The 26,328-nt window shown below is 41.1% G+C and overlaps 1 protein-coding gene across 3 annotated transcripts in view; it reads left to right on the top strand.

Moving 5' to 3' along the window:
• cdadc1 (cytidine and dCMP deaminase domain containing 1) overlaps window positions 1-25,738 on the top strand; it is a 65,269-nt gene extending 39,531 nt beyond the window's left edge. For all 3 annotated transcript variants that reach the window (XM_043700416.2, XM_043700415.2, XM_087993020.1), the window contains 2 exons: window positions 7,598-7,652; window positions 21,280-25,738. In XM_043700416.2, coding sequence (XP_043556351.1) covers window positions 7,598-7,652; window positions 21,280-22,055 — 831 coding nt within the window. In that variant the 3' untranslated portion in view covers window positions 22,056-25,738. The remainder of the gene's footprint in view (window positions 1-7,597; window positions 7,653-21,279) is intronic.
• The last annotated feature ends 590 nt before the right edge of the window (window positions 25,739-26,328 follow it).

The following is a 26,328-nucleotide window of genomic DNA, read 5'->3' as shown; positions in this document are numbered from 1 at the left end:
TGTTCCTAACCGTGCCCTGAGTTCACCTGTCTTCCTGGTTAGGCCCCTCGCATCGAAATAAATTGGGTTTAATTTATCAGTCCTACCTTGTTCTCTGCCTTGTCCCTAACTGTTTGACTTGCCTTTGTTCTCAACTGTACCAGTCTCAGATTGAAATCTTTCCTCACTATCTCCTTGAGTCCCATCCCTCCACCTTACTAGTTTAAATCCTCCTGAGCAGCTCTAGCAAATCTCCCTGCCAGTATATTAGTCCCCTTCCAATTTTGGTGCAATTCATCCTTTTTGTACAGGATACTTCTACCCCAAAACAGCTTCCAATGATCCAAATATGTGAGTCCTTCTCCCGTACACCAGTTGCTCAGCCGTGCATTCATCTGGTCTATTCCTGCCCTCACCAGCTCGTAGCACCGGGAGTAATCCAGATATTACTCCTTTTGAGGATCTCCTTTTTATATTCCTGCCTAATTCTCTGTAATCTCTCCCGAGAATCTCCACCTTTTCCTTTCCTATGTCATTGGTTCCAATGTGTACAATGACCTCCTGCTGACCCCTCTCCCCCTTGAGAACATTCTGCACCCTCTCTGAGACATCCTTGATTCTGCTTGCTCAGAAGGAGAGATTGAACCTACTAGCCAACCTCCTCTTTGGATTGATTTAACTGGTTCAAAACGAGCCTCAATGAGTGAGGGTTATGGATTTATGTCCCACTTGATCTCTATCCCTCTCTCTCTCTCTCACCCACCCGCCCCTCGCCGCTCTGTGGGTTTGGGATAGAGCCTTTGTCTTTGGCTTAACCCATTCAGAGATTTGGAACCTTGAACCTTGTGTCTGTTAGCAACTTGGAGACTATTTCTAAATACTACTCGGGAAGGGCAAAACTCGATCTATCCTTGGGAAATGGGGCAGGACAGGTGACTGTAGTGACAGTGGGAAGCACTTTGGGACCAATGACCAAAGTTCTACAAATTTTAAAATCATTATGGAGAGGGACAAATTTGGGCAAGGCAAATTTCGATGGAATTGGACAGGAGTTTGCAGTGGTTGATTGGTGTAGATTGTTTGTCAGCAAAGGGACTACTGGTAAGTGGGATGCCTTTAAAAGTGAGGTAAGTAGAGTTCAAGGCCTATATGTTCCTGTGAAGGTGAGGGCAAGGGCAAGGTTAGCAAGAAGAGGGAACACTGGATGATGAGATATTGAGGCTTTGATGAGAAAAAAGGAGGAGGCATGGCTTGGGTACAGGCAGCTAGGATCAAGGGAATCCCTCGAGGTATATAGGAATTCAGGAATTTACTGAAGAAGGAAATCAGGACGGAGAAAAGGGGGTACGAGATAGCCTTGGCTGAGAAGATTAGGGTGAATCCAAAGAGGTTCTTTAAGTATGTTAAAGGAAAAAGAGTAACTAGAGAGAAAATCAGACCCCTCAAAGACCAAAGTGGAGATGTATGTGTTGAACTGCAGGAGATGGGAGAAGTCCTCAATGAATATTTCTCCTCTGTGTTTATCGTGGGGAAAGACCTAAAGCTTGGGAACTTGGAGAAGTTAGTGGTCATATCTTGGGGACAGTCCATATCACAGTGGAGGTGGTTTTGGATGTGTTAGAATGTATGAAGGTGAATAAATCTCCTGGCCCTGACCAGATATATCCAAGAACATTGCAAGAGGCTAGAGAAGAAATTGTGGTGGTTCTAGTTGATATTTTTGCATCATTGTTAGCCACGGGTGAGGTTCCAGAAGACTGGAGGGGAGTGAATGTTGTGCCATTATTCAAGAAGGGCTGCAAAGAAAAGCCTGGGAACTGTAGACCAGTAAGCTTAATAACTGTGGTGGGTAAGGTATTTGAGAAGATTCTGAGGGATAAGATATACATGCATTTGGAAAGACAGGGTTTGATTAGCAGTAGTCAGCATGGGAGTGGGAGATCATGCCTCATAATGTTGTTAGAGTTCTTTGATGAAGAAATCAAGAAGGTTGATGAGGGTAGATGTAGTCTGTATGGATTTCACTAAGGCCTTTGATAAACTTCCACATGGTAGGCTGCTCTGGAAGGTTAGATTGCATAGAATCCAGGGTGAGCAGTCAAATTGGATACAACATTGGTTTGATGGGAGGAAGCAGAGGGTAATAGTGGAAGGATGCTTGTCGGACTGGAGGCCTGTGACTAGTGGAGTGGCTCAGGGATCGGTGCTGGGCTCATTGTTGTTTGTTATCTATATCAATGATTTGGATGAGATTGTACAAGGCATGGTTAGTAAGTTTGCTGATGACACTAAAATAAGCAGTGGACAGTTAGGGAGGTTATCAGAAATTGCAGCAGGACCTTGGTCAGCTGGGGAAGTGGGCTGAGAAATGGCAAATGGAGTTTAATATAGGTAAGTGTGAAGTCTTGCATTTTGGAAAGTCAAATCAAGGTAGGAGTTTCATGGGGAATGATCAGGCCTTTAAGGAGTGTGTTGGAACAGAGAAATCTTGGAGTTCAGGTTCACAGTACTCTGAAAGTGGAGTCACAGGTGGACAGATCAGTGAAGACGACTTTTGGCACACTGGCCTTCATCAATCAGGGCATTGAGTATAGAAGTTGGGAAGTTGCTGAGACTCCACTTGGAGTAATGTGTTCACCTTGTTTTGATCACCTTGTTATAGGAAGGATGTTATTAAACTGGAAGGAGTGCAGAAGAAAGTTACAAGAATGTTGCCTGGACTTAATGATCTGCTTTATAGGGAGAGGTTGGACAAGCTAGACTTTCTTCTTTAGAGGCTAGGAGACTGAGGGGGACCTTTATAGAGATGTACAAGATCATGAGAGACATGGATGGAATGCACTCAGTCTTTTTCCCAGGGTTGTGGAATTGAGGATGAGAGGACATCAGAATAAAGTTAGAGTGGAAAGAATAAAAGTGGACTTGAGGGCAATTTTTTCTTTATACAGAGGGTGGTATGCAAATGGGATGAGCTGCCAGAGGAAATGGGTGAGGTGGGTACATTAACAAAATTTGGAGAAATACATGACTAGGAAAGGGTTAGAAAGATCAAGGCCAAGTGCAGAGAAATGGGGTGGCGTGGTTGAACATTTTGGTCAGCATGGACCAGTTTGGGCCAGAGGGCCTGTCTCCGTGCTGTAGGTCTCTATGATTGGTCCATTGGATGTCCCACTCTTTGTACTATCTCAACCCCACACCCCAAGCAGTCTCTGTTGCTGCTGCTGTCGCTGCTCTTAGTCCAAACACTTCAGTCTCAACAAATCTATTGGCACAGCACTCTGCCCTTCCAATCAGAGGCTACTCTGTCTCCCACATTTGCTACTGATAGGTTTACAAAATTAATCAGTACCAAATGCAGGAGAGAAATAGTATGTGTTTGGAGGAGCATCTTTTTACTGAATTTTCCTGCTCCAGGTATCAATTGATAACAAGCTTGAAAATTGTTGATGATCCCTTTAAATAGCATTAGTCTGAAGGGAGGTATCCTTCTTGTTGCTAAACACATTTGCAAGGGCACATTAACTGGAACACCGTGGTCAAAGTTAGTATCGCCAGTCAAACTCATGATATCATGATAACTCTACGTTGCCTGCATGTGCTCATTATGTCCCCTCCCCAAAATGGTGTCTGGCATAGCTTGCCCCAGAAGCTTCCAAACCTGCATCCCTCACACTGAGGATATGGGTACTATTGGAATTGTTTGCTTTCAGTGAATGATCCATATATAGATCCCTTGTAGACTGTCTCCAAACTAGGAAACAATGATATGTTGCTTTCATGCACTTTAATCATATTACACAGCCAATTCCATATAGTGATCATGAGAGTACTGCTGCAGAAAGATATTGCAGCTAGACATCAGGGAGAATGAAAGCTCAGAGTTCCATTCTGTTTACAATGATTGATCAAAGAAGTTCAATATCTATTGAACATTTGGGTGTTGTCTTGCAAGTGTGATGATAAAATGCCAAAAAAGCTTTGATAATTTTAAATTACCTGTTATACGGACAGCACTGTCCATTTATTTTGACTCCATTTAAAGTTGACATCCTGTCTTTGTTGACCATACCACGCAGCGCTGATCCATTTTTATCTTTGCCTTTGCAATTTACACCTCACTATTTCAATATCGACATGGAATGATAACCTGATGAGTTGACAAGCAGTCTTTGTACCTGCTCCAGTACCTTGTATTTTGAAATGGTGAACATATTTTTACATATTTGGCATTTAATGCTTCAAATAAAAAATAATATACACTTTTCACTGCACTTCTGTACTTGAGGACATGTGAAAATAAAATCTAAATCTAATAAAACACAAAGAAGCCACTGTTTGTTTGTTTTCTCTCACTTTCACAGATGTGCATTGTCACTTTAATCAAAGCAAAATTAACAAGTATATTTAAAATAAATTTGAAATAGTTACATAATATATTTTATACTTTTTTTCTACTCAACCTGTTCAGAGAAGTTATTACCTCTGGAGCAGGTGAAACTTGAACCCAGCCTCCCAGTCCAGAGGTAGTGACACACACCACTGAACAAGACAGCCGCCATATACAGTGGTCTATCACCATCTAGTCATGGTAATGTCACTGACCTGTTATGTTGACAAGGTTTACATTGGACCAAAGGTGTTGATGTGAAAGGGTAGGACTGTGACCTTCTAAGCCATGAAACCATTTTATTCCTCTTTAGAGCACCAGGTTGATACTGTCACTGTTTTTATCACAACATTTTGCTTCCTATTTCCTCTTTTCATGTCTTTTTCTACTAATCTGTTGTGGTTGTACACTTGCTTTTGTACTTAGAGCATACCATATTTATACTTGGAAATTATGGGTCTGTTAATGTCCATTGGGTGATTCTAATCTGGTCCAGCATTTATCTATCATCATTACCAAACGCACATTGTCCATTCATTGAGCTCATTGCTAAATGAGATCTTGATGTTTGACAATTGGCTGCCATTTTTCCTAAGGTGACTACAACAAATGAGGTACTCATTAAAATATAAAGTGCTTTGGAACATTGTGAGGTTGAGAAAGGTGTAGTATGAATATAAATAACTTTCGATAGTGTGGAAAGTGAGTTGAATATAATGAGCTCCATTATTATATAATATACAGAAGAGAAGCAGGCCATTCATCCCAATTCTTCTTGACTGGTATTTATGCTCAACATGAAGACATAACTAATAGGAGCAAGTCTAGGTCATTCAGCCCTTTGAGTCTGCTGTGCCAGTGAATGAGATCGTGGCTGATCTAATTCAACACTATTTTTCTGCACTATTCCTATCTCCCTTGATGTTTTTAACATGTAGAAACCTGTCAATTTCAATCTTTAATTTACTCAACAATTGAGGATGCACAGGTGTATGCGGCAGACAATTTTGAAAATTCACCATTCTCTGAGCTAAGTCATCCCTCCACATTCAGTCCTAAATAGCCTTCTCTGATCTGAACCGCGGTCAACTCCAGCCAGGATATCTACCTTGTTAATCCCTATAAGAATTTTGTATATTTGAATGAGATCTCCTCCGATTCTTCTCAACTCCGCAGACTATATCTCTTGTCTACTTTATCTTTGCTCCTAGAACTGTCCCTCTATCCCAGGAATTAGTTTACTGAACCTTCATTGCAATCCCTTTATAGCAAGTCGCCCCTTGAATGAAATCGAAATTACAGTCTGTTGTCAATCTCTATTGTCATTCTATTCATATTTACTTTATGCATTTGTCTAGTTTCCTTTTGAAACCATCCAAACTCAATCACTACTTGTGGTAATGTATTCGTTATTCTCATTGCGTGCAAAAAGAAAAGTTGCAATTTAAGCAGTGTTTCCTCAGAGCAGTAATCTCTATTCTCTCATATTTGTAGACTTTGTTTTTAGATTAGATTACTTCGTGTGGAACAGGCCCTTCGGCCCCACAAGTCCACACCAACCTGCCGAAGCGCAACCCACCCAGACCGATTGCCCTACATTTACCCCTTCACCTAACACATTTTCTTCAATGTTTCTAAGTTCTTTCAACAGTTTGGAGACCAGAACTGTACACAGTATGTGAAGTGCAAATGTATACATTTTAATAAAATATTTTGAATTGTATATGCCTTGAAATAAGCCCATGCACTCGTACTAGCATTTAAAATTGTTTTGCTGACCCGTTAATCTGATTTTCTTGATTTGTTCCTCAAACCTCTTCTTTCTGTCACTTTCATAGAATTGTCTTATTGTCTAAGGTGTAGGTGATATATTTTTCCTCTCAAAGTGCATCACCTCCCATTTCCCTATGTTAACATTTAATTGCTACTTAACTAATGAGTTGAAAAATTTCTAAAATCTTGTATTATATTGCATTCTTCCTCAGCGTTAGCTGTAAACCCCAATTATTATTTATATGTGAGGAAACATAAATATTATTACATGGTTAGTTAAATAGTAGTATGTGCCTGTATAAATGAAATTTTGTTTAAGGGAATGCATAATGAAAAACTCCTTGTACTCTTACTGTAGCTTACAACTTGATGGTAGTTAATCTATCAGAATGCAAAACAAATAATCTTGATTAAATTATACTATATGCACTATAACTTATAATGCAAGGAAAGGAGTTTGTTTGCTCAATTCTATTTGCATGTAAAATCATCTACTCTTCCTTATGTAGGCCCAATGTTATTACCCAAACTACATTTATATCAGAGAATCACATTGCCAGATTGTTAACATCTTATTTCCCTATATAGACACCTAACAAAAGAAGAAGATCAACTCAATATGAAATATTCATGCAATACAAATAAGGATATGTTCTATTCAGTTCCGTTTTTATTCCATTGGCAAGGCAGATGGGTTCGGTAGTGTTTGGTCTGTCTTGCTTCTGAAATAAAACCCTGTAAGGAGCTCCTGTCAATCTGTGTCTGAAACCTTTCTGTCTGAAAATGTTCAAAATCAAGTTGGGTACCTATTCCTGTGAGTCTAACTCCGTTTTCGTGTCTGGCTACTATCTTATTCAGCTGAGATGAGGAACCACCTATGTGTGAGTGAGAGTAGACCCTTACTACCATTGTAGAAGTCCCTAATGCACCATACTGCTGTTACAACTAATATTTCATGATATTGGGAGTGTAAATATAGCCATAATTCTGAATTTTCACCATTAGACTGAAGGCTCAAACATTGAATATGTATATGTATATTTTACAGTGCACAGCATTACTGTGGAACCTGTACAGACATGATTGAGATTCATCCCTGGACTGTGAACTGTATTTAAGCAGATCGATATTACATTAATTTTGCTGCCATTTCTAGAATGTTACACCCCTAACTCCAATTCACACCAGTTTAATTAGGCTTTACCTAATATGGGGCAGCATCATGGATACCCTGAGAGTCGGATGAAAGGGTTAAAACAAATGTAACGACTTAAATGATGTGTTACTAATATTTTTAAATGGGTGAGTTTTAATAGCTGAAAACCAGTGAGCAATTTTAGCACAATGCATTCTCCAGTCATTTTAGGTGAGACATACAAACAATAACCATCTTTTAGGTAATTATTTAAAATAATTACTCTATTTATATGAAGCCTCCACTTTGATTTTTCTTTACAGTGGCAGGAAGCTCCAACCAACAGTATTATCACATCAAGTGTCCACACTACTCACAGTGAGTATCTGTTCTCTTCTGCAAATCAGTCTTCATATATTAATAAATTGAAAGTATGGGTCTAATGTTGCACTTTACAAAGCCATAAAGAACAAAAATAATAAAAGTTGTGTATTATCTGTACTGTTTTCAAGTTACATTTACATTGCTTCTAATAATCTTGTTTAGCGGTTGGTAGCTCAGTTGGCTGAACAGCTAGTTTATAATGCAGAGTGATTCCAACAACATGGGTTCAGTTCCCACAGGTGAGGTTACCATGAAGCTCTTAACCTCTCTCCTTGCCTGAGGTGCGGTGACCATCAGGTTAAACCACCACCAGTCATCTCTTATTAATGAGAGAGCAGCCCTGTGGTCTGGTTAGACTATGGCAAACTTAAGTTCTTTTCAACACCATTTTTAATCCATTTATTTCAGGGCACTAAGCACAGCCTCAGAAAAAAGATCTCTGCACTTTTTGGGGATTTTTGACTTTCAGTGGATGAACCATATCTAGATTCCCTGTAGACAACTCAAAAACGGAAAACATTTTAATGTGTTTCACACTGAATGGACTGCTGTTGATCTCGAAGGCAGCTTGTCACCACATTCTGAAGAGCAAATAGGTGTGGGCAATAAATGTTGGGCCCAGTCAACTTCTCATGAATGAATTGTTCAAAAATTAGATATTGCTTCAATCCCATACTTTCATTTGTGGAGAGATCAAAGGTAGAGAGCTGTCTGTGTCAGATAGTTGAACCATCTGTAGTTTAAATGACTCCTGTCACAACTAGGAATTCATCTCCAGTCCCTTGGCTTTTAAAAATCTATGTGATGATTTCCTGAGGGACTATATTAGCAATTTAAGCCCACCCTTTAAGCAATTGGTTATAATTCACAAGTTCTACAGTTTTCTGTCATCAGGACTCTGGAGGTCACGCTTTGCAAAGGTGTAACAATCCCCAAAAGGTATTGTTCAACAGCTTAAAATAAGAAAAGATTTTTTTTGGTTTGACATTGGGAAAATAGATGCTCAATGCAACCTGCTGACAAAGATGATGTTCTCATCTAGCATACTTCCCTGTACATCGCAGAAGCAAAGCATTGACTCTCCAACAGTACTACTTTTCTGCCCCTGTACAGTGACCTCACCTCCTTTCAATACCTTCCCTCCACAACTTCCCACCTGATGATTTCCCCATACCATTTCTACTTTCTTCCCAAAATCCACAAACAAGACTGCACTGGCAGACCAATCATGTCAGCCTGTTCATATCCAGTTGAATTTATTTCTTCCTATCTTGACTGTGTTCTTTTTCTCCCATTGTCCAGTCCCTTAAAACCCGTAATCATGATTTCTTTGATGTCCTACACCATAGAATCATAGAATAGGAGGAAATGCTGGATGTCTTGAAATGTATAAAAGAGGATAAATCCCCAGGACCTGATCAGGTGAACCCTAGAACTCTGTGGGAAGCTAGGGAAGTGATTGCTGGGCCTCTTATTGAGATATTTGTATCGTCAAGTTTAACAGGTGAGGTGCCGGAAGACTGAAGGTTGGCTAACATGGTGCCACTGTATAAGAAAGATGGTAAGGACAAGCTAGGGAACTATAGACCGGTGAGCCTGACGTCTGTGATGGGCAAGTTGTTGGAAGGAATCCTGAAGGACAGGATGTACATGTATTTGGAAAGGTAAGGACTGATTAGGGATAGTCAACATGGCTTTTTGCGTGGGAAATCATGTCTCTCAAACTTGATTGAGTTTTTTTGAAGAAGTAACAAAGAGGATTGATGAGGGCAAGAGCGGTGGATGTGATCTATATGGACTTCAATAAGGCATTCTGCAAGATTCCCCATGGGAGACTGGTGAGCAAGGTTAGATCTCATGGAATACAGGAAGAACTAGCTATTTGGATGCAGAAGGTGGTGGTGGAGGCTTGTTTTTCAGACTGGAGACCTGTGACCAGTGGAGTGCCACAAGGATTGGTGCTGGGTCCACTACTTTTTTGTCATTTATATAAATGATTTGGATGTGAGCATAAGAGGTATAGTTAGTAAGTTGCAGATGACACTAAAATTGGAGGTGTAGTGGACAGCGAAGAAGGTTACCTCAGATTACAACAGGATCATGATCAGATGGCTCAATGGACTGAGAAGTGGCAGATGGAGTTTAATTCAGATAAATGTGAGGTGCTGCATTTTGGGAAAGCAAGTCTTAGCAGGACTTATACACTTAATGGTAAGGTCCTAGAGAGTGTTGCTGAACAAACAGACCTTGGAGTGCAGGTTCATAGCTCCTTGAAATTGGAGCCACAGATAGATAGGATAGTGAAGAAGGCGTTTGGTATGCTTTCCTTTATTGGTCAGAGTACTGAGTACAAGGGTTGCGAGGTCATGTTGCGGCTGTACAGGACATTGGTTAGCCCTCTTTTGGAATGTTGTGTGCAATTCTGGTCTCCTTCCTATTGGAAGGATGTTGTGAAACGTGAAAAGGGTTCAGAAAGGAATTGCAAGGATGTTGCCAGGATTTGAGCAATAGGGAGAGGTTGAATAGGCTATGACTGTTTTCCCTGGAGGCTGAGGGGTGACCTTATAGAGGTTTATAAAATCATGAGGGGGAAGGATGGGATAAATAGACAAAGTCTCTTCCCTGGGTGGGGGAGCCCAGAACTAGAGGGCATAGGTTAAGGGTGAGAGAGAAAAGATATAAAAGAGAGCTAAGGGATAACTTTTTCCACACAGAGCGTGGTACGTGTATGGAATGAGCTGCCAGAGGAAGTGGTGGAGGCTGGTACAATTGCAATCATTAAAAGGCATCTATATGAATAGGAAGGGTTTGGAGGGATATGGGTTGGATGCTAACAAGTCGGACTAGATTGATTTGGGATATCTGATCGGCATGGACGAGTTGGACTGAAGGGTCCGTTTCCGTGCTGTACATCTCTATGACTCTATGATCCCTATTGTTTTAAGCAGGCCATTTGGCCATTAAGTCCACACTGATTCTCCAAAGAGCACCCCACTCAAACCCACCCATACCCTATCCTTGTAATGCTGCATTCCCCTTGCCCAATCCACCAGTCTGCACATCCCAGGACACTGAAGGAAACCCACGCAGACACTGGGAGAACATGGACCTCTATTCCCCATCAGTATATCTAAGGTGCTGTGTTTCTTTCTTTTAAAAGGAAGTTTTAAATAATTGATATCCACTATCACCCTCTTTTGCCTGACAAGGCTCGTGCTGCCTTTGAGTAACCACTCCTTTAAGGTGAAGAAGCAACTTACTTATTTATCTTTCAATCTAATTTACCGTATTTACTGCTCATAATGCAACCTGTCCATATTATGGAGGCCACTTTGCAGAATACTGCTCAGTCCACAAACATGACCAGGACTTTTCAGTCACCTGCCATTTCAATACACCAACCTGTTATCATGCTCACATTTCTGTTCTAGTCTGCTGCAAATGAAATCCAACGCAAACTGGAGGAACAGCATCTCATATCCCTTTTATTTTGTGGACTTTTGGACTCAAAAGTTTCAGATCACATGGATATTTTCTAAATAAAAATTGTTTGCTGGAAAAGCTCAGTAGGTCTTAAAATCCCACCAATTTCCCCCAACAACATTTCCCTACGAATACAGATTTCCATTATTTCCTGCACTTCTCTTGACCCTGTGTTCTGCAACATTTTGGGACATTGTGTGTCCTCATTTAATGAAGACAGAACCAAAGTATGTATTTAAATATTTCTTTGTTCTCCATTACAGTTTCCCATTTCTGACTATAAGGGATGCATATTTGTCTTCTTACCTACAAACTGATTACAAATGTGTTTATATGTTCTCTGTAAGCTTACTCGCTCTCTCTCTATTTTTCCCTTCTTACTCAATCCTTTTGTCCTCCTTTTCTGATTTCTAAACGGCCCCCAATCCTTATGTCTGCTGTCTTTTTGGCCAATTTGTATTCCTCTCCCTGGGATACAAAACTATTTCAAATTCCCCTCGTACATCGTTGGGCTACCTTTCCCATTTTATTTTTGTGATCAACAGGGACGAGCAGTTGTTGCAGTTCACCCATGTGCTTTTTAAAATCTTAATTAACTCTTAATTACCTATCCACTGTCAATCTTTAAGGAATGTTTCCCAATTTATCTTGACCAGATCGTGCTTCATACCATCATAATTTCCTTTATTTAGATTCAGGACCCTCATCTCAGAATCAACTACATCACTCTTAATGAAGAATTCTATCATGTTATGATCAATGTTCCCCAAGTGGTCCTGCACAGCTAGATTGACTATTGTACACAAGGAATTCCTCTTCCATATGATTACTGATTTGATTTGCAGATTAAAGTAGCCCATCATGACAGGTGGGCCTGTATTGCTTGTTTTTCCAATTATCTGTCTAATGCCTTCTGCAACATTATCACTACAATTTGGGAGTCTACATAAAACCCCCAATATAATTTTTTGCCTCTTGGTGTTTCTAAGCTTTACTAATACTAACTTCATTTCAGCTGAGCTAATATCCTTCCTTACTCTTGTGTTGTTTCCTCTTTAATCAGCAGTGCTGACATACATCCTTTTCCTTTTTCTATCCTCTCCCTTTTCTTTCAATCCTGTGGTTACTGGAAGGTAGTAATGGCAGTTAATGGAATGGTATGCTTATCCTGGGAGATCAGGGAGAAGTCAAATATGCCTGACAACCTTGTCTGCAGGAAGTGTGTCCATGTGCAGCTCCTCTAGGACCACATGGATCGGTTGGAGCAGCAGATGGACTCACTGAGGAGCATCCAGGAGACAGAATGTTTTATTGATAAGGAGTTTCAGGGATGTGGTCACAGCTAGATAGATGGGTGACCGCCAGCAGGAGCAGGCAGGCAGTACAGAAGTGCCCTCTGGCTACTCTCCCCTCTAACAGGTTTGCTGCTTTGGATAGTGTAAGGGAACTGGCTTCTTGGGGAAAGCAAGAGCAGCAGCCAGATCAGTGGCACCATGATTAACTCTGTTGTACAGCAGGGAGGGTCAATGTGTAGGTTGGGATAGGGGACTTGATAGTCAGGGGCACAGATAGGCATTTCTGTGGCCACGAGCGAGATTCCATGATGGTGTGTTACCACCCTGCTGCCAGGGTCAAGGATGTCTCTGAGCGTGCACAGGATGTTCTGAAAGGGAGGGTGAACAACCAGAGGTTGTGGTCCAGACTGGGACTAACAACATAGGCAGGAAGCGAGATGAGGGAATTTAGGGAGTTAGGTAGAAAGTTGAAAAGCAGGACCTCTCGGGTTATAATCTTGGGATTGCTCCCTGTGCCACAGGATAGTTTAATGTGCGGCTAAAAAGCTGGTGTAGGAGGAAGGACTTCAAATATCTGGATCCCTTCCAGGGAAGGAGGGACCTGTATAAGAACGGCAGGTTGTACCAAAACTGGGGGGACACCAAGATCCAGGGAGGTTTGCTTGTGCCACTCGAATGTTTAAACTCGTGTGCTGGGAGTTGGGAACCAGAGCAGTGATTCAACATGTGGAGTGATTGAGGAAAAGGTAGAGGTTAACTAAGTCTTAAGTCTAATAGGAAGAACAGACAGGGCCAGGTCAATAAATAACATGGGACTGGTAGTCTGAACTGTATTTATTTTAATGCAAGGAATGTAACAGGTAAGGCAGATGAGCTGAGAACCTGGATTAGTGCAAGGAATTTCAGTGCTGTAGCCATTATAGAAACTTAGTTGAGAAAACAGCTGGACTGGCAGCTCAATGTTCCAGTGTTTAGATGTTTCAGGTGAAATCAAGAGGGATGTAAAAGGGTTGGAGGAGTTGCATTACTGATTTGAGGAGAATGTCAGAGCTGCACTAAGAGAGGACATCATGAAGGACTCCTCTAATGAGGTCATATGGGTAGAACTCAGGAATAAGAAATGGTTCAATCACTATGATGGGGTTATACTGTCAGCCTAGGAGACAGTAAGGTCTGCAGCTGCTGGAGATCAGAATGTGTTGCTGTGCTTTTCCAGCAACACATTTATACCGTAGGCCTGTCAGGAGCCAGCAAGAGATAAAGGAACAGGTTTGTAACCGGAGCATGGAAAGATATAAAGACAGCAGGGTTGTTGTAGTAGGTGATTTTAACTTCAAGATTGACCTGGATTCCCATAGCGCTACTAGTAGTGTACAAAATCCCATGCAAGGACTGCACAAAACACTATATAGGACAAACAGGAAGACAGCTAACGATCCGCATTCATGAACATCAACTAGCCACGAAACGACATGACCAGCTATCCCTAGTAGCCACACACGCAGACGACAAGCAACATGAATTTGACTGGGACAACACTACCATTATAGGGCAAGCGAAACAAAGAACAGCCAGGGAATTCCTAGAAGCATGGCACTCATCCACAAACTCCATCAACAAACACATAGACCTGGACCCAATATACCGGCCACTACAGCGGACACCTGAAACTGACAACCGGAATCGGCAGGGACAGGCCACTATAAATGCCGGAGGAAACACCACAGAAGTGCTTCACAGGAGGCTCCCAAGCACTGAGGATGTCACCTAGACAGGGGACGAAACATTTGCAACAAAAACTTCCAGCTCGGCGAACAGAACCACAGCAGCGCTACTGGCTTAGATGGAGCAGAATTTGTTAGGTGAATCCAGGAAGGCTCCTTGAAACAATATGTAAATATTCCAACTAGGGAAGGGGCCACACTAGACCTTATATTGTGGATGAGCCAAGTGTGTGGTGCCAGAAAAGCACAGCCAGTCAGGCAGCACCCAAGGAGCAGGAAAATCGACGTTTCAGGCAAAAGCCCTTCATCAGGAATTCTTTTGCCTGAAATATCGATTTTTCTGCTCCTCGGATGCTGCCTGATTGGCTGTGCTTTTCCAGCACCACATTCTTGGCTCTAATCTCCAGCATCTGCAGTACTCGTTTTTGCCCTATATTGGGGATGAGCCTGGCCAGGTGATCTCAGTTTCAGTGGGAGAGAATTCTGGGAACAGTGATCATAATTCCAAAAGTATTTAAGATAATTATGTATAAGACTGGTCCTCTGGTCAAATTGCTAATTGGGGGAAGACTAATTACAACAGTTTTAGGGAGGAGCTAGAGAAAATAGTTTTGGGGTAGCTGTTTGAAAGTAAATCCACATCTGGTATGTGGGAGTCTTTTGAAGACCAATTGATCAGAGTTTAGCACCAGCATGATCCTGTGAGGATGAAAGATGAGGATGGCATGATTCAGAAACCCTGGATGATAATGATATTGAAAGTTTAGTCAAAAAGAAAATGGAGGCATATATAAAGTTTAGGAAACAAAGCAGAACAAGGCCCTTAAGGAACTTAAATAAGGAATTAGGAGGGCTAAAAGGGGACTTGAAATATTCTTGGCAAGAAGGATTAATCAAGGCATTTTACACCTATATTAGGAGCAAGAGGGAGGCCATGGAAAAGTTACATGTCTTCAAGAAGGGAATTTATGCATGGAGCCAAAGGAAGAGGTGTGGTCCTTAATGAGTACTTCCCATCAGGATTCATAAAACAGAACAGCCTCTTGACGTTGTGCCAATCTTTTATCCTACTCTAAGATCAAACTAACCTACATATCCTTCATTTTACTATTGTCTATGTGCCTATCCAAGAGTTGCTTAAACATCCCTCATGTATCTGACTCTACCACCATTGCTGGCAATGCATTCCACGTACCCACCACTGTGTGTACAGAACTGACCTCTGACATCTCCCCTTCCTCCAATCACCTTAAAATTATGCCTCCTTGTGATAGCCACTTCTCCCCTGAGAAAAGGTCTCTGACTATTCACTCTATCTATGCTTCTCATCATTTTGTACACCTCCTATCACGTCACCTCTCATCCTTCTTCACTCCAGTGAGATTCATCAAGGAGAAGGACATGGATGATACTAAAATTAGGGAGGGCTGTGTTAACATACTGGCAATATTTAGGTGGGGATGGTTTTGAGTATCTTGAAAAACTTTAAGGTAAATAAGACCTCAGAGCCTGATGGAATGTATCTGAGGATACTGAAGGAGGCAAGGGAGGAGATTGTTGGGGCCTTGATGGAGATCTTTATATCCTCTTCAGTCTTCTAGGATTTTGCCTGTGGCTAAAGAATAGCCGATGTTGTCCTTCTTTTGTTTAAAAAGGACAACAGGGATAATCCAAGAAATAATTGGCCAGTGAGTCTTGCATCGATAGTAGGGAAACTATCTGAGAAGATTCTTCAGTACAGGATAAACTCACATTTGGAAAAGAATGGTAGTGGAAGGGTGTTTTTCAGGTTGGAGGTCCATGGCTAGTGCTATTCTCAGGGATCTGTACTGGGACCTCTGCTGGTTGGATGAAAATATAGATGGATGGGTTAATAAGTTTGCAGACAATACAAAGATCAGTGGGGTTGTGGATAGGGTAGAAAATTGTCAAAGGATACAGTGGGATATAGATAGGTTGGAGAAATGGCTGATGTAGTTTAAAGAATCCATGCAGTGTGAAAGTAGGCCGTTTGGCCTATCAAGTCCACACAAGCCCTCCAAAGATTACCCCATCCCTGTAACCCTATATTTCCCATGGCTAATCCACCTAGTCTGCACATGCCCAGACACTATGACACTGAGGCAGCAATGCTAACCACTGAGCCATCAGGTCATGTAATCTGGGTAAGTGTGAGGTACTGCACTTTTTTTGGGAGATCAAATGCTAAGGAAAAGTATACAGTTAATGGTAGGAGCCTGAACAGCATTGATGTACAGAGGGATCTTAGAGTGCAAGTCCATAGTTCCCTGAAAGTGGTAACACAAGTGGATCAGGTGGTAAAGAAAATTTACGGCATGCTTGCCAGTCTTAGAGTTACAGAGCAGTACTATACAGGACCAGACCCTTCAGTCCAACTCCTCCATGCAAACTAGATAAACTAAATTAATCTAGTCCCATTTGGCCCATATCCTGCTAAACCCTTATTCATATACCAATTTCAGATGCCTTTTAAATATTGTATTAGCCTCCACCACTTTGTCTAGCAGTTCATTCCATAGACACACCGCCCTCTGTGTGAAGTTGCCTCCCATAAGATCCCTTTTTCAATCTTTCCTCTCTCACCTTAAGCCGATACTCTCTAGGTTTGGACTCAGTTACTCTAGTGAAAAGACCTTGGCTATTCACTCTATCAGCGCCTCATGAAAATAGCCCCTGCCTATTCAGCCTTTCTCTACAGCTCAAACCTCCAGATCTGGCAACATCCTTGTAAATCTTTTCTGAATCCTTTCAAGTTTCACAACATCCTTCCTATAGCATGGAGACCAGAACTGAATGCAAAATTCCAGAAGTCAACTGGGACTGCCATAGTGTTAAAGGTTTAGATGGAGGGGCATTTGTTAAGTGTGTACAAGACAATTTTCTGATTCAGTATGTGGATGTACCTACTAGAGAAGGTGCAAAACCTGACCTACTCTTGGGAAATAAGACAGGGCAGGTGACTGAGGTGTCAGTGGGGGAGCACTTTCGGACCAGCGACCATAATTCTATTCATTTTAAAGTAGTGATGGAAAAGGATAGACCAGATCTAAAAGTTGAAGTTCTAAATTGGAGAAAGGTCAATTTTGACGGTATTAGGCAAGAACTTTCAAAAGCTGATTGGAGGAAGATGTTTGCACGTAAAGGGCTGGCCTGGAAAATAGAAGCCTTGAGAAATGAGATAACAAGAATCCAGAGAAAGATTATTCCTGTCAGGGTGAAAGGGAAGGCTGGTAGGTATAGGGAATGCTGGATGACTAGAGAAATTGAGGGTTTGGTTAAGAAAAAGAAGGAAGCATATGTCAGGTATAGACAGGATAGATCGAGTGGATCCTTAGAGTATAAAGGAAGTAGGAGTATACTTAAGAGGGAAATCAGGAGAGTAAAGCGGGGACATGATATAGCTTTGGCAATAGAATTAAGGAGAATTCAAAGGGTTTTTACAAATATATTAAGGACAAAAGGGTAACTAGGGAGATAATAGGGCCCCTCAAAGATCAGCAAGTTGGTCTTTGTGTGGAGCCACAGAAAATGGGGAAGATACTAAATGAATATTTTGCATCAGTATTTACTGTGGTAAAGGATATGGAAGATATAGACTGTAGGGAAATAGATGGTGACATCTTGCAAAATGTCCAGATTACAGAGGAGGAAGTGCTGGATGTCTTGAAACGGTTAAAGGTGGATAAATTCCCAGGACCTGATCAGGTGTACCTGAGAACTCTGTGGGAAGCTAGAGAAATGATTGCTGGGCCTCTTACTGAGATATTTGTATCATCAATAGTCACAAGTGAGGTGCTGGAAGACTGGAGGTTGGCAAACGTGGTGCCACTGTTTAAGAAGGGCGGTAAAGACAAGCCAGGGAATTTTAGGCAAGTGAGCCTGACCTCAGTTGTGGGCATGTTGTTTGAGGGAATCCTGAGGGACAGGATGTACATGTATTTGGAAAGGCAAGGAGTGATTAGGGATAGTCAGCATGGCTTTGTGTGTAGGAAATCCAGTCTCACAAACTTGATTGAGTTTTTTGAAGTAGTAACTAAGAGGATTGATGAGGGCAGAGAGGTAGATGTGATCTGTATGAACTTCAGTAAGGCGTTCGACAAGGTTCCCCATGGGAGACTGGTGAGCAAGGTTAGATCTCATGGAATACAGGGAGCACTAGCCATTTGGATACAGAACTGGCTCAAAGGTAGAAGACAAAGGGTGGTGACGGAGGGTTGTTTTTCAGACTGGAGGCCAGTGACCAGTGGAGTGCCACAAGGATCGGTGCTGCGTCTCTACTTTTTGTCATTTACATAAATTATTTGGATGCGAGCATAAGAGGTACATTTAATAAGTTTGCGGATGACACCAAAATTGGAAGTGTAGTAGACAGCGAAGAGGATTATCTCAGATTACAACAGGATCTTGACCAGATGGGCCAATGGGCTGAGAAGTGGCAGATGGAGTTTAATTCAGATAAATGCGATGTGCTGCATTTTGGGGAAGCAAATCTTAGCAGGACTTATACACTTAATGGTAAGGATCCTGGATTAGTGGTGCTGCAAAAGCACAGCAGTTCAGGCAGCATCCGAGGAGCAGTAAAATCAACGTTTCGGACAAAAGCCCTTCATCAGCGTGCCTGAAGGGTGGAGAAATAAATCCACCCTTCAGGCACTCTGCCTGTATTCCTGATGAAGGGCTTTTGCCCGAAACGTTAATTTTACTGCTCCTCGGATGTTGCCTGAACTTCTGTGCTTTTCCAGCACCACTAATCCAGAATCTGGTTTCCAGCATCTGCAGTCATTGTTTTTACCTATTTAATGGTAAGGTTCCAGGGAGTGTTGCTGAACAAAGAGACCTTGGAGTGCAGGTTCATAGCTCCTGGAAAGTGGAGTCGCAGGTAGATAGGATAGTGAAGAAGGCGTTTGGTATGCTTTCCTTTATTGGTCAGAGTATTGAGTACAGGAGTTGGGAGGTCATGTTGTGGATGTACAGGACATTGGTTAGGCCACTGTTGGAATATTGCGTGCAATTCTGCTCTCCTTCCTATTGGAAAGATGTTGTGAAACGTGAAAGAGTTCAGAAAAGATTTACAAGGATGTTGCAGGGTTGGAGGATTTGAGCTATAGGGAGAGGCTGAACAGGCTGGAGCTGTTTTCCCTGCAGCGTCGGAGGCTGAGGGGTGACATTATAGAGTTTTACAAAATTATGAGTGGCATAGATAGGATAAATAGACAATGGAGTCGGGAGTCCAGAACTAGAGGGCATAGGTTTAGGGTGAGAGGGAAAAGATATAAAAGAGACCTAAGGGGCAACCTTTTCAGGCAGAGGGTGGTACATATATGGAATGAGCTGCCAGAGGATGTGGTGGAGGCTGGTACAATTGCAACATTTAAGAGGCATGTGGATGGGTATATGAATAGGAAGGGTTTGGAGGGATATGGGCAGGGTGCTGGCAGGTGGGACTAGATTGGGTTGAGATATCTGGTCGGCATGGACAGGTTGGACCGAAGGGTCTGTTTCCATGCTGTACATCTCTATGCCAAAAAGTGGCCTACCCAATATCCTGTACAGCCGCAACATAACGTCCCAACTCCTGTACTTAATACTCTGACCAATAAAGGAAAGCATACTAAATGCCTTCTTCACTATCCTATCGATCTGTGACTCCACTTTCAAGGACCTATAAACCTGCACTCCAAGATTTTTGTTCAGCAACACTACCCAGACCTTACCATTAAGTCTATAAGTCATGCCATGATTTGCCTTTCCAAAATTCATCTCCCATTTATCTAAATTAAACTCTATCTGCCATTCCTTGACGCACCTGTGAACATTGAACGTATAAGTTGGCAAATCATGTTGCATCTTTATAAAATTTGAATTCAGCTACATTCAGCCACATGTGCAGTTCTGGTCACTATATGATAGGAAGGTAGCTTTGGAGAGGGTGCAAAAGAGGTTTACCAGGGTTTGCCTATATTGGAACGTTATTAGCTTAGAGAGACAAACTTGCTGGATTGTTTTCAATAGAGCAGGGCTGAAGTACAGCCTGGTAGAAGTACATAGATTTGATAGTAGGAGTCTTTTTCCCAGGGTGGAAGTGTCAAATACTATGGGACATAGCTTTAAGGTGAGAGGGAAACGTTTAAAGGAGATGTACAGTCCGTTCTGCTAGAACTCGGTAGTTCTGTTCTCATGCAATCCAGTGTTAAGAAAATCACTTAAAGCAGGGCCAGAATTGCGTTATAATCAATTACTTTGAAAGTTTGTGCTTTAGAAACAGTGTCCCTAATTTGTCAAATCGCATTATAGCAAATTCAAACAAAACATGCATTATAGCAGGAAAACCTGTACAAGGCAAGTATTTTATGCAGAGGGTGGTAGGTGCCTGGAACAGACTACCAGGGGAGGTAATAAATGTTACTATTGCATCTGCTTCTAAGAGGCATTTGGAGGGATACATGAACAGGCAGGAAATTATAGTGATATGGACCACACGCAGGCAGATGGGATGAGTTTAAAATGACATCATGGTTGACACAGACAAGGTGAGACAAAGGGCCTGCTCCTGTCTGTACTATATGGTTCTATGATTCTAGTGTAAGGTTTCTTAATTCACATCAGGTCATGACAATTTGATGTAATTAGTACCCTTTTCGATGGGGAAGAAAAGTGATATTTTATGCCATTCTGGTGCAATTTCTACTTCATGGTTAGGAAACCTCAAATCAAATGGAACAGCTTCTGGTGCTAGTTTAGTCAACCTGTTCAGAGACGTTATGACTACTTCTGAAATAGTTGGGACTTAAACTCAGGCTCCGATGTTTTTATTATCACTGCACCAGAAGACCCCTCTTCAAGACAATACAAGCCAAGTTCTGAACATGTTCATCTATTTGGCTAAGTATTTTAAAAATTATGTCTTGCACTTATCTTGCTGAATTCTACATGGTCCCTACAACAAAGGTGTTAGTAGCTGCTCCATTTATCCTCAGGTTTGCGCTGTTTTGGCCAATTATTAGATATTTATCTGCCCCAGGGTACTTGGTGCTATAATTATGGATTCTCAACCATAATTTCCAGCACACCTTACTTTCACTTGGTTTCTCTACACAGGAAAGAGAGGTCCAAATAAATCTTTCATACTCCAGAGTGGCTGCACCACAATATCTGCATCTACTTTAGAGTCATCAGTACTGGAGAACCCTCAATCTCCCTTGGGCAAAGGCGATTTGAAAAGACCACTCACAACTCCTTGGTCTGAATCGCAAAAGGAGGAACTGCTAAATTTGGAAATCAATGAACCAGCTTTCAAAAGGAGAGTAGTGGAGCAACAGTCCTATCTCCAAAGTCTCCTAACTTCAGTGCAAGTGATGAATGATGCTGTGGACAGAATGATGTTGACCATGTCAAGACTGAATAGCTCTTTAGCTGATGTCCAAAATTTGCTTAAACAAAAACTGACTGCATTCCAGACTACCAGGGAGGAGGCATCACCTCAAATAGTATCGGTGGTAGAAAACTCTTTTATCCAGGGACTGAGCAACATAGGAACATCTCTTCAAAATTCCCTGAATGCTGGTATATCTGACGTGGGTTCAAAGGTTCAAGAAAGCTTGCAAATGGGATTTGAAAGCCTTGGGGAAAAAATACAGTCAACCATGAGAGAGGGTTATGCCAACATGATAAATGAACAAATCTGTGCACACCAAAACCTGAGTGACAAATATGAAAGAGCCTTGCCCACTAGAGGCTTACATAACTCATCCCAAGAGGTTGGAAATCATGATGTCAGCCAGTTGCACCATCCCAGCCAGCTTTCATCTGGCTCCTCACTAGAAAGCAGGATTCCTACCACAGAGGTACAAATACCTGGAGGCATGAAAATCTAGGTATGTTAGACTTAAAGGAAATCCTTTAGACTTATATTTTGTGAAGACTATTTGGGGTACAGAATAAATTCAATGTTATTGAAGTACACTACTCATAACGGACTGCAATACTAATGAAGACATTTCTCTGCTCTTTGGCGAGGACAACACACTGATTAGATGGAGCATCATTATTTTAGAACATGTAACGTTTTAATTCTGTTCAAATCATTGACCAAACTCATGTTATATTTCATTCATGTTTCCTTTACATTGTAGTAGCTTTTCCAGTTACTGTGTTACTTATCATTGATTTATCTTGGAGCCGTCGCAGGCATATTATCTTTAGGCCAGGCAGCATTTCCTGTCACCAGACCCACAGTTGTCCGGTTTGAAAGCTTTGCAATTTATTTTGCTAATTTTAGTAGCCACTCATGCAAGCCTTTTTAGCAATCGCTTTGCTGCAGCTCTTTAGCGGCACCACAGCAGTATATGGATATCAATGGTAGGTCTTGCATGGGATGACTTTTGTATTTGAGACTGTCTTTGCCCTCTTTATATTTCCTGGTAATTTTCAAACAAGTGTAGTTTGAAACTTTGTAGAAGAGCTCAAGAAAAAAAGTTGCTGTTTCTATACATGTTTGAATCAACTCAAGGATTAATGTTCGGCTCAGTTGTATTTGGGGTAAAATATTTCACATGCAAGGTCGATGAGGGATGCAAGGTCGGCATGGTGGCACAGTGGTTAGCACTGCTGCCTCACAGCGCCCGAGTCCCGGTTTCAATTCCTGCCTCAGGCGACTGACTGTGTGGAGTTTGCACGTTCTCCCCATGTCTGTGTGGGTTTCCTCCGGGTGCTCCGGTTTCCTCCCACATTCCAAAGATGTGCAGGTCAGGTGAATTGGCCATGCTAAATTGCCCGTAGTGTGAGGTAAGGGGTAAATGTAGGGGTATGGGTGGGTTGCGCTTCGGCAGGTCAGTGTGGACTTGTTGGGCCGAAGGGCCTGTTTCCACGCTGCAATCTAATCTAATCTAATCTAAAAATGTGGAACCATGGCAGCGATGTGTAACTACGGCAGACTAATGAAGTTACAATATAAATGTATGTTAGGTGAATCAGTCTCTCAAAACAGTTCTCCATGTTCTATATTATCAGCAATTTCACTACAGGATATGTTCATTAATGCATACATGTCAGTATAGAATTCACAGCAGATGGATGCTCATGGATCATGGTTCTGTCCCAACCTCTGAGCCGGGGGCCTAGGTTCAAATACCACCTGATCCCAAGGTTTGTCATCACATCTCTGAACAGTTTGATTAAAAATATCTACACAATCTTTCCCATTAAGAACTTACTTTGGACCTTGAATAGTTCTAGCAAAATGGCTGATTGGTGTGGAGTGGTTGTTTACCTTCATTAGAATTTCTGCTTCTGAGTGGAGCTGTGTAAAAAATGTTATGCTGTCCACAAGGGAAGTACAAATTGGGTTATGCTTTCTAGTTGTTTTATTCCTTAATGTGCTCTATGCAAAATAAGCTGAATCACATTTCCTCCTGCATGCTTTGTACTCTGAAGTTTCTTTGGCTCTATCATAACATACCCAAGTGTTCAGTATCTACAATACAAATTGATCTTGTGATATTTCAATACAGGATAAAGACAGTTTAGCTTTAATTATTATTCAAGTATTATGTGTTGGCATTCCCAAATAATGCGATGACAATGCACAGCAGACTGCACAGTTGTAATGATTTGAAGTAGTAATAAAGCAGGACGTTTAAACTGTAAATGTTCTACAGTTTTATGTTACTCAGAGTTTGAGCCATACACTGTTGAAGATGGGAAAGGGATACAGTACTAATGAACACTCAACACAGCTACATAAGAAACTACGAACTAATGGAGCAGCAGAGATCACAATTAAATTTATAAAGCAGCAAGTTAATAAATAAATAAATAACAGTCATAAAATAAAATGGAGAACTGACCAACAATTTTAATTCATTTAGTTCAGGGAGAATTTTTTAAAATAACCAGAAATCATTGTTGTGAGTCGGTTCTATAGATTTGAAATTTGAAGGCAAGGGCCAACTCAAATCAAATATTTATGCTTCATAAAGGTATAACAAAGTCACAGAGCATAGATAATTTTAATCTGCAATATTATCATCCTTCCTATTTAACATTTCTGTTGCAATGCAGAGGCACCAGGCTTTTATTCAATTAGATTAAAAAGGTCCAACTTCTTCTTACCTTTGGCTTATCTAGAACCTTCAACTAGTGTTCTAAGTATAGGGGTTCAAATCCCAGATGATGAAATTTGAATTCAATAAAAATCTGGAATTAAAAATTGGCTTAGTGGTGACTATATCACCATTGGCAATTGTCATTAAAAACCCAACTGGTTCACTAAGTTACTCCAGATGTAGTGGTTCTTAACTGCTGCCTGGATGATTAATACTACCAAAGCCAGCAACACCACAAGCCATATATTGACAAAAAATACAAAAGGACTTCAGCAGTCTCTGAAGTATAATTCATTTGGAGTTCTGAGTACACAACAGAAGGAGGAATGTCAAGGCTAGATTTAGGCTACAGCAACAAAAAGGATTATTAGAATCTTCAAGAAGCCATTGGTAATAAAAAAAAGTACAACCACTCAACATAATTGTTTTGTTTGCCAAAATAGTTTTAAAAGCCACAGCAAATATGAAACATTCATTTCTTGGAGACTGTGAGGACAGTGTAAAGCTTTGTATTTCTTTTCATTACATTTCCTGACAGCATTTACTGTCTAACTTCTCTCATAAATGATCTCACTGCGAATGTCTGGAGGCTGCTGATAATAGTACTTTCAGCACTAGTCAATTCCTTTGAGGAAGGAGAGATGTAAAAGACATCATTGCAGTACAATTGCATTATGTTAATAAGTAGCTTGCACTGTTACAACTGATTGGAGGTTCATGTTCCACTTCAGAGATCTCAGCACACAAGTTAGTGCTGCACTGTCAGAGGCATCTTCCATTAGATGAGATGCTGAACCAAGAAGCCATTTTTCATTTCAGGTAGATGCAAAAGATTCTCATGACAGATCACTTGGGGAGGGGGTCCTCTCTTATCCTGAATCTTTGTTCCTTAACGTACTATAATTAATTATCTAGTCATTACAGTCCTATTTGTGGGACCTTGCTGTTCACAACTCAGTTGCCAATTCTCAATTATACATCTTTTACATCCTACTTTCCTTCCTCAAAGAAAATGATTAGTGCTGAAAGCTATTTACCAGAAACGTAATGAAAAGAACTACAAAGCTTTATACTGTCCTCAGTCTCCATAGACATGGTTTTGAAGAGTTTTTGGCAAACAGTAGCACACAAAACAATTATGTTGAATGGTTATACTTTTTTATTATCAATGGCTTTTTCCCCTACTATTACCAGACTTCTTAATGGATCTCTCAAATTTAATGTTGATCTTACTTCTTGTGCACCTTCTTTGCAGTCAGAACTTTGTACTCCTCATTCTGTTCTACCACCATGATCTTTGTATGATATGATCTGCCCATACTGCATGCAAAACAAAACTTTTCGCTTTACCGAGGGACATCGGACAATAATAAATCACACCAAATCATTTCCTATATTGAGTGATCACAAACATAATTAATTGACTGAAGATGTAGGAAATCCTGACTTCATGAAAGCAGTACACATCTTTTTCTAGTTCTCAGAAGCCACCAGAGGGTGGACAGCAACCACAAAAATTAAGCATAACCCTCATGTGGAAAATATATTAAAAACTGGGAAGGCACACCAAATGTTAGAAGGTTTTCGTATGAAATTACATGGGTTTCTCAGGGTACCTCAAACTAGGAACAGGGGGAAAAAGTGAAAATCTTGTATTACTTTTACAGGGAGACACCCAATACAAAATGGGATGGGTGTAACAGAAAATGGTGTTCACATCAACCAGTGAATGCAAATGGAGCTTATGTCTCTTTCTTCAGAGGTGTAGAATCTCACACCTTCTTCACTTGGTGAGAAACCAGTATGTTCTCCAGTAAGCAGCTCATTGTGATCTTCAGTAATTGATTATTAAGTTAGTGTAAGCCAGGTCTAGAATGAAACTATACATTGGGTTTACTGATTGAAACCCATCAGCTCGTGATGGCCAAACATAAACATGAAATAATACAGGGAAAAGATTCAAACCATAATAATCATACAGATCAACCGAAGGGTCTGTTTCCACTCTGTACAACCGAAACCTAGTCAACTTAAAGGACTGAAA

Source organism: Chiloscyllium plagiosum, unplaced genomic scaffold (assembly GCF_037043375.1).
Source record: "Chiloscyllium plagiosum isolate Xiang-an unplaced genomic scaffold, Cpla_swu_hap1 HiC_scaffold_12, whole genome shotgun sequence".
In the NCBI taxonomy this organism is placed as follows: Eukaryota; Metazoa; Chordata; class Chondrichthyes; order Orectolobiformes; family Hemiscylliidae; genus Chiloscyllium; species Chiloscyllium plagiosum.
This window is presented reverse-complemented; position numbering and strand designations above follow the sequence as displayed.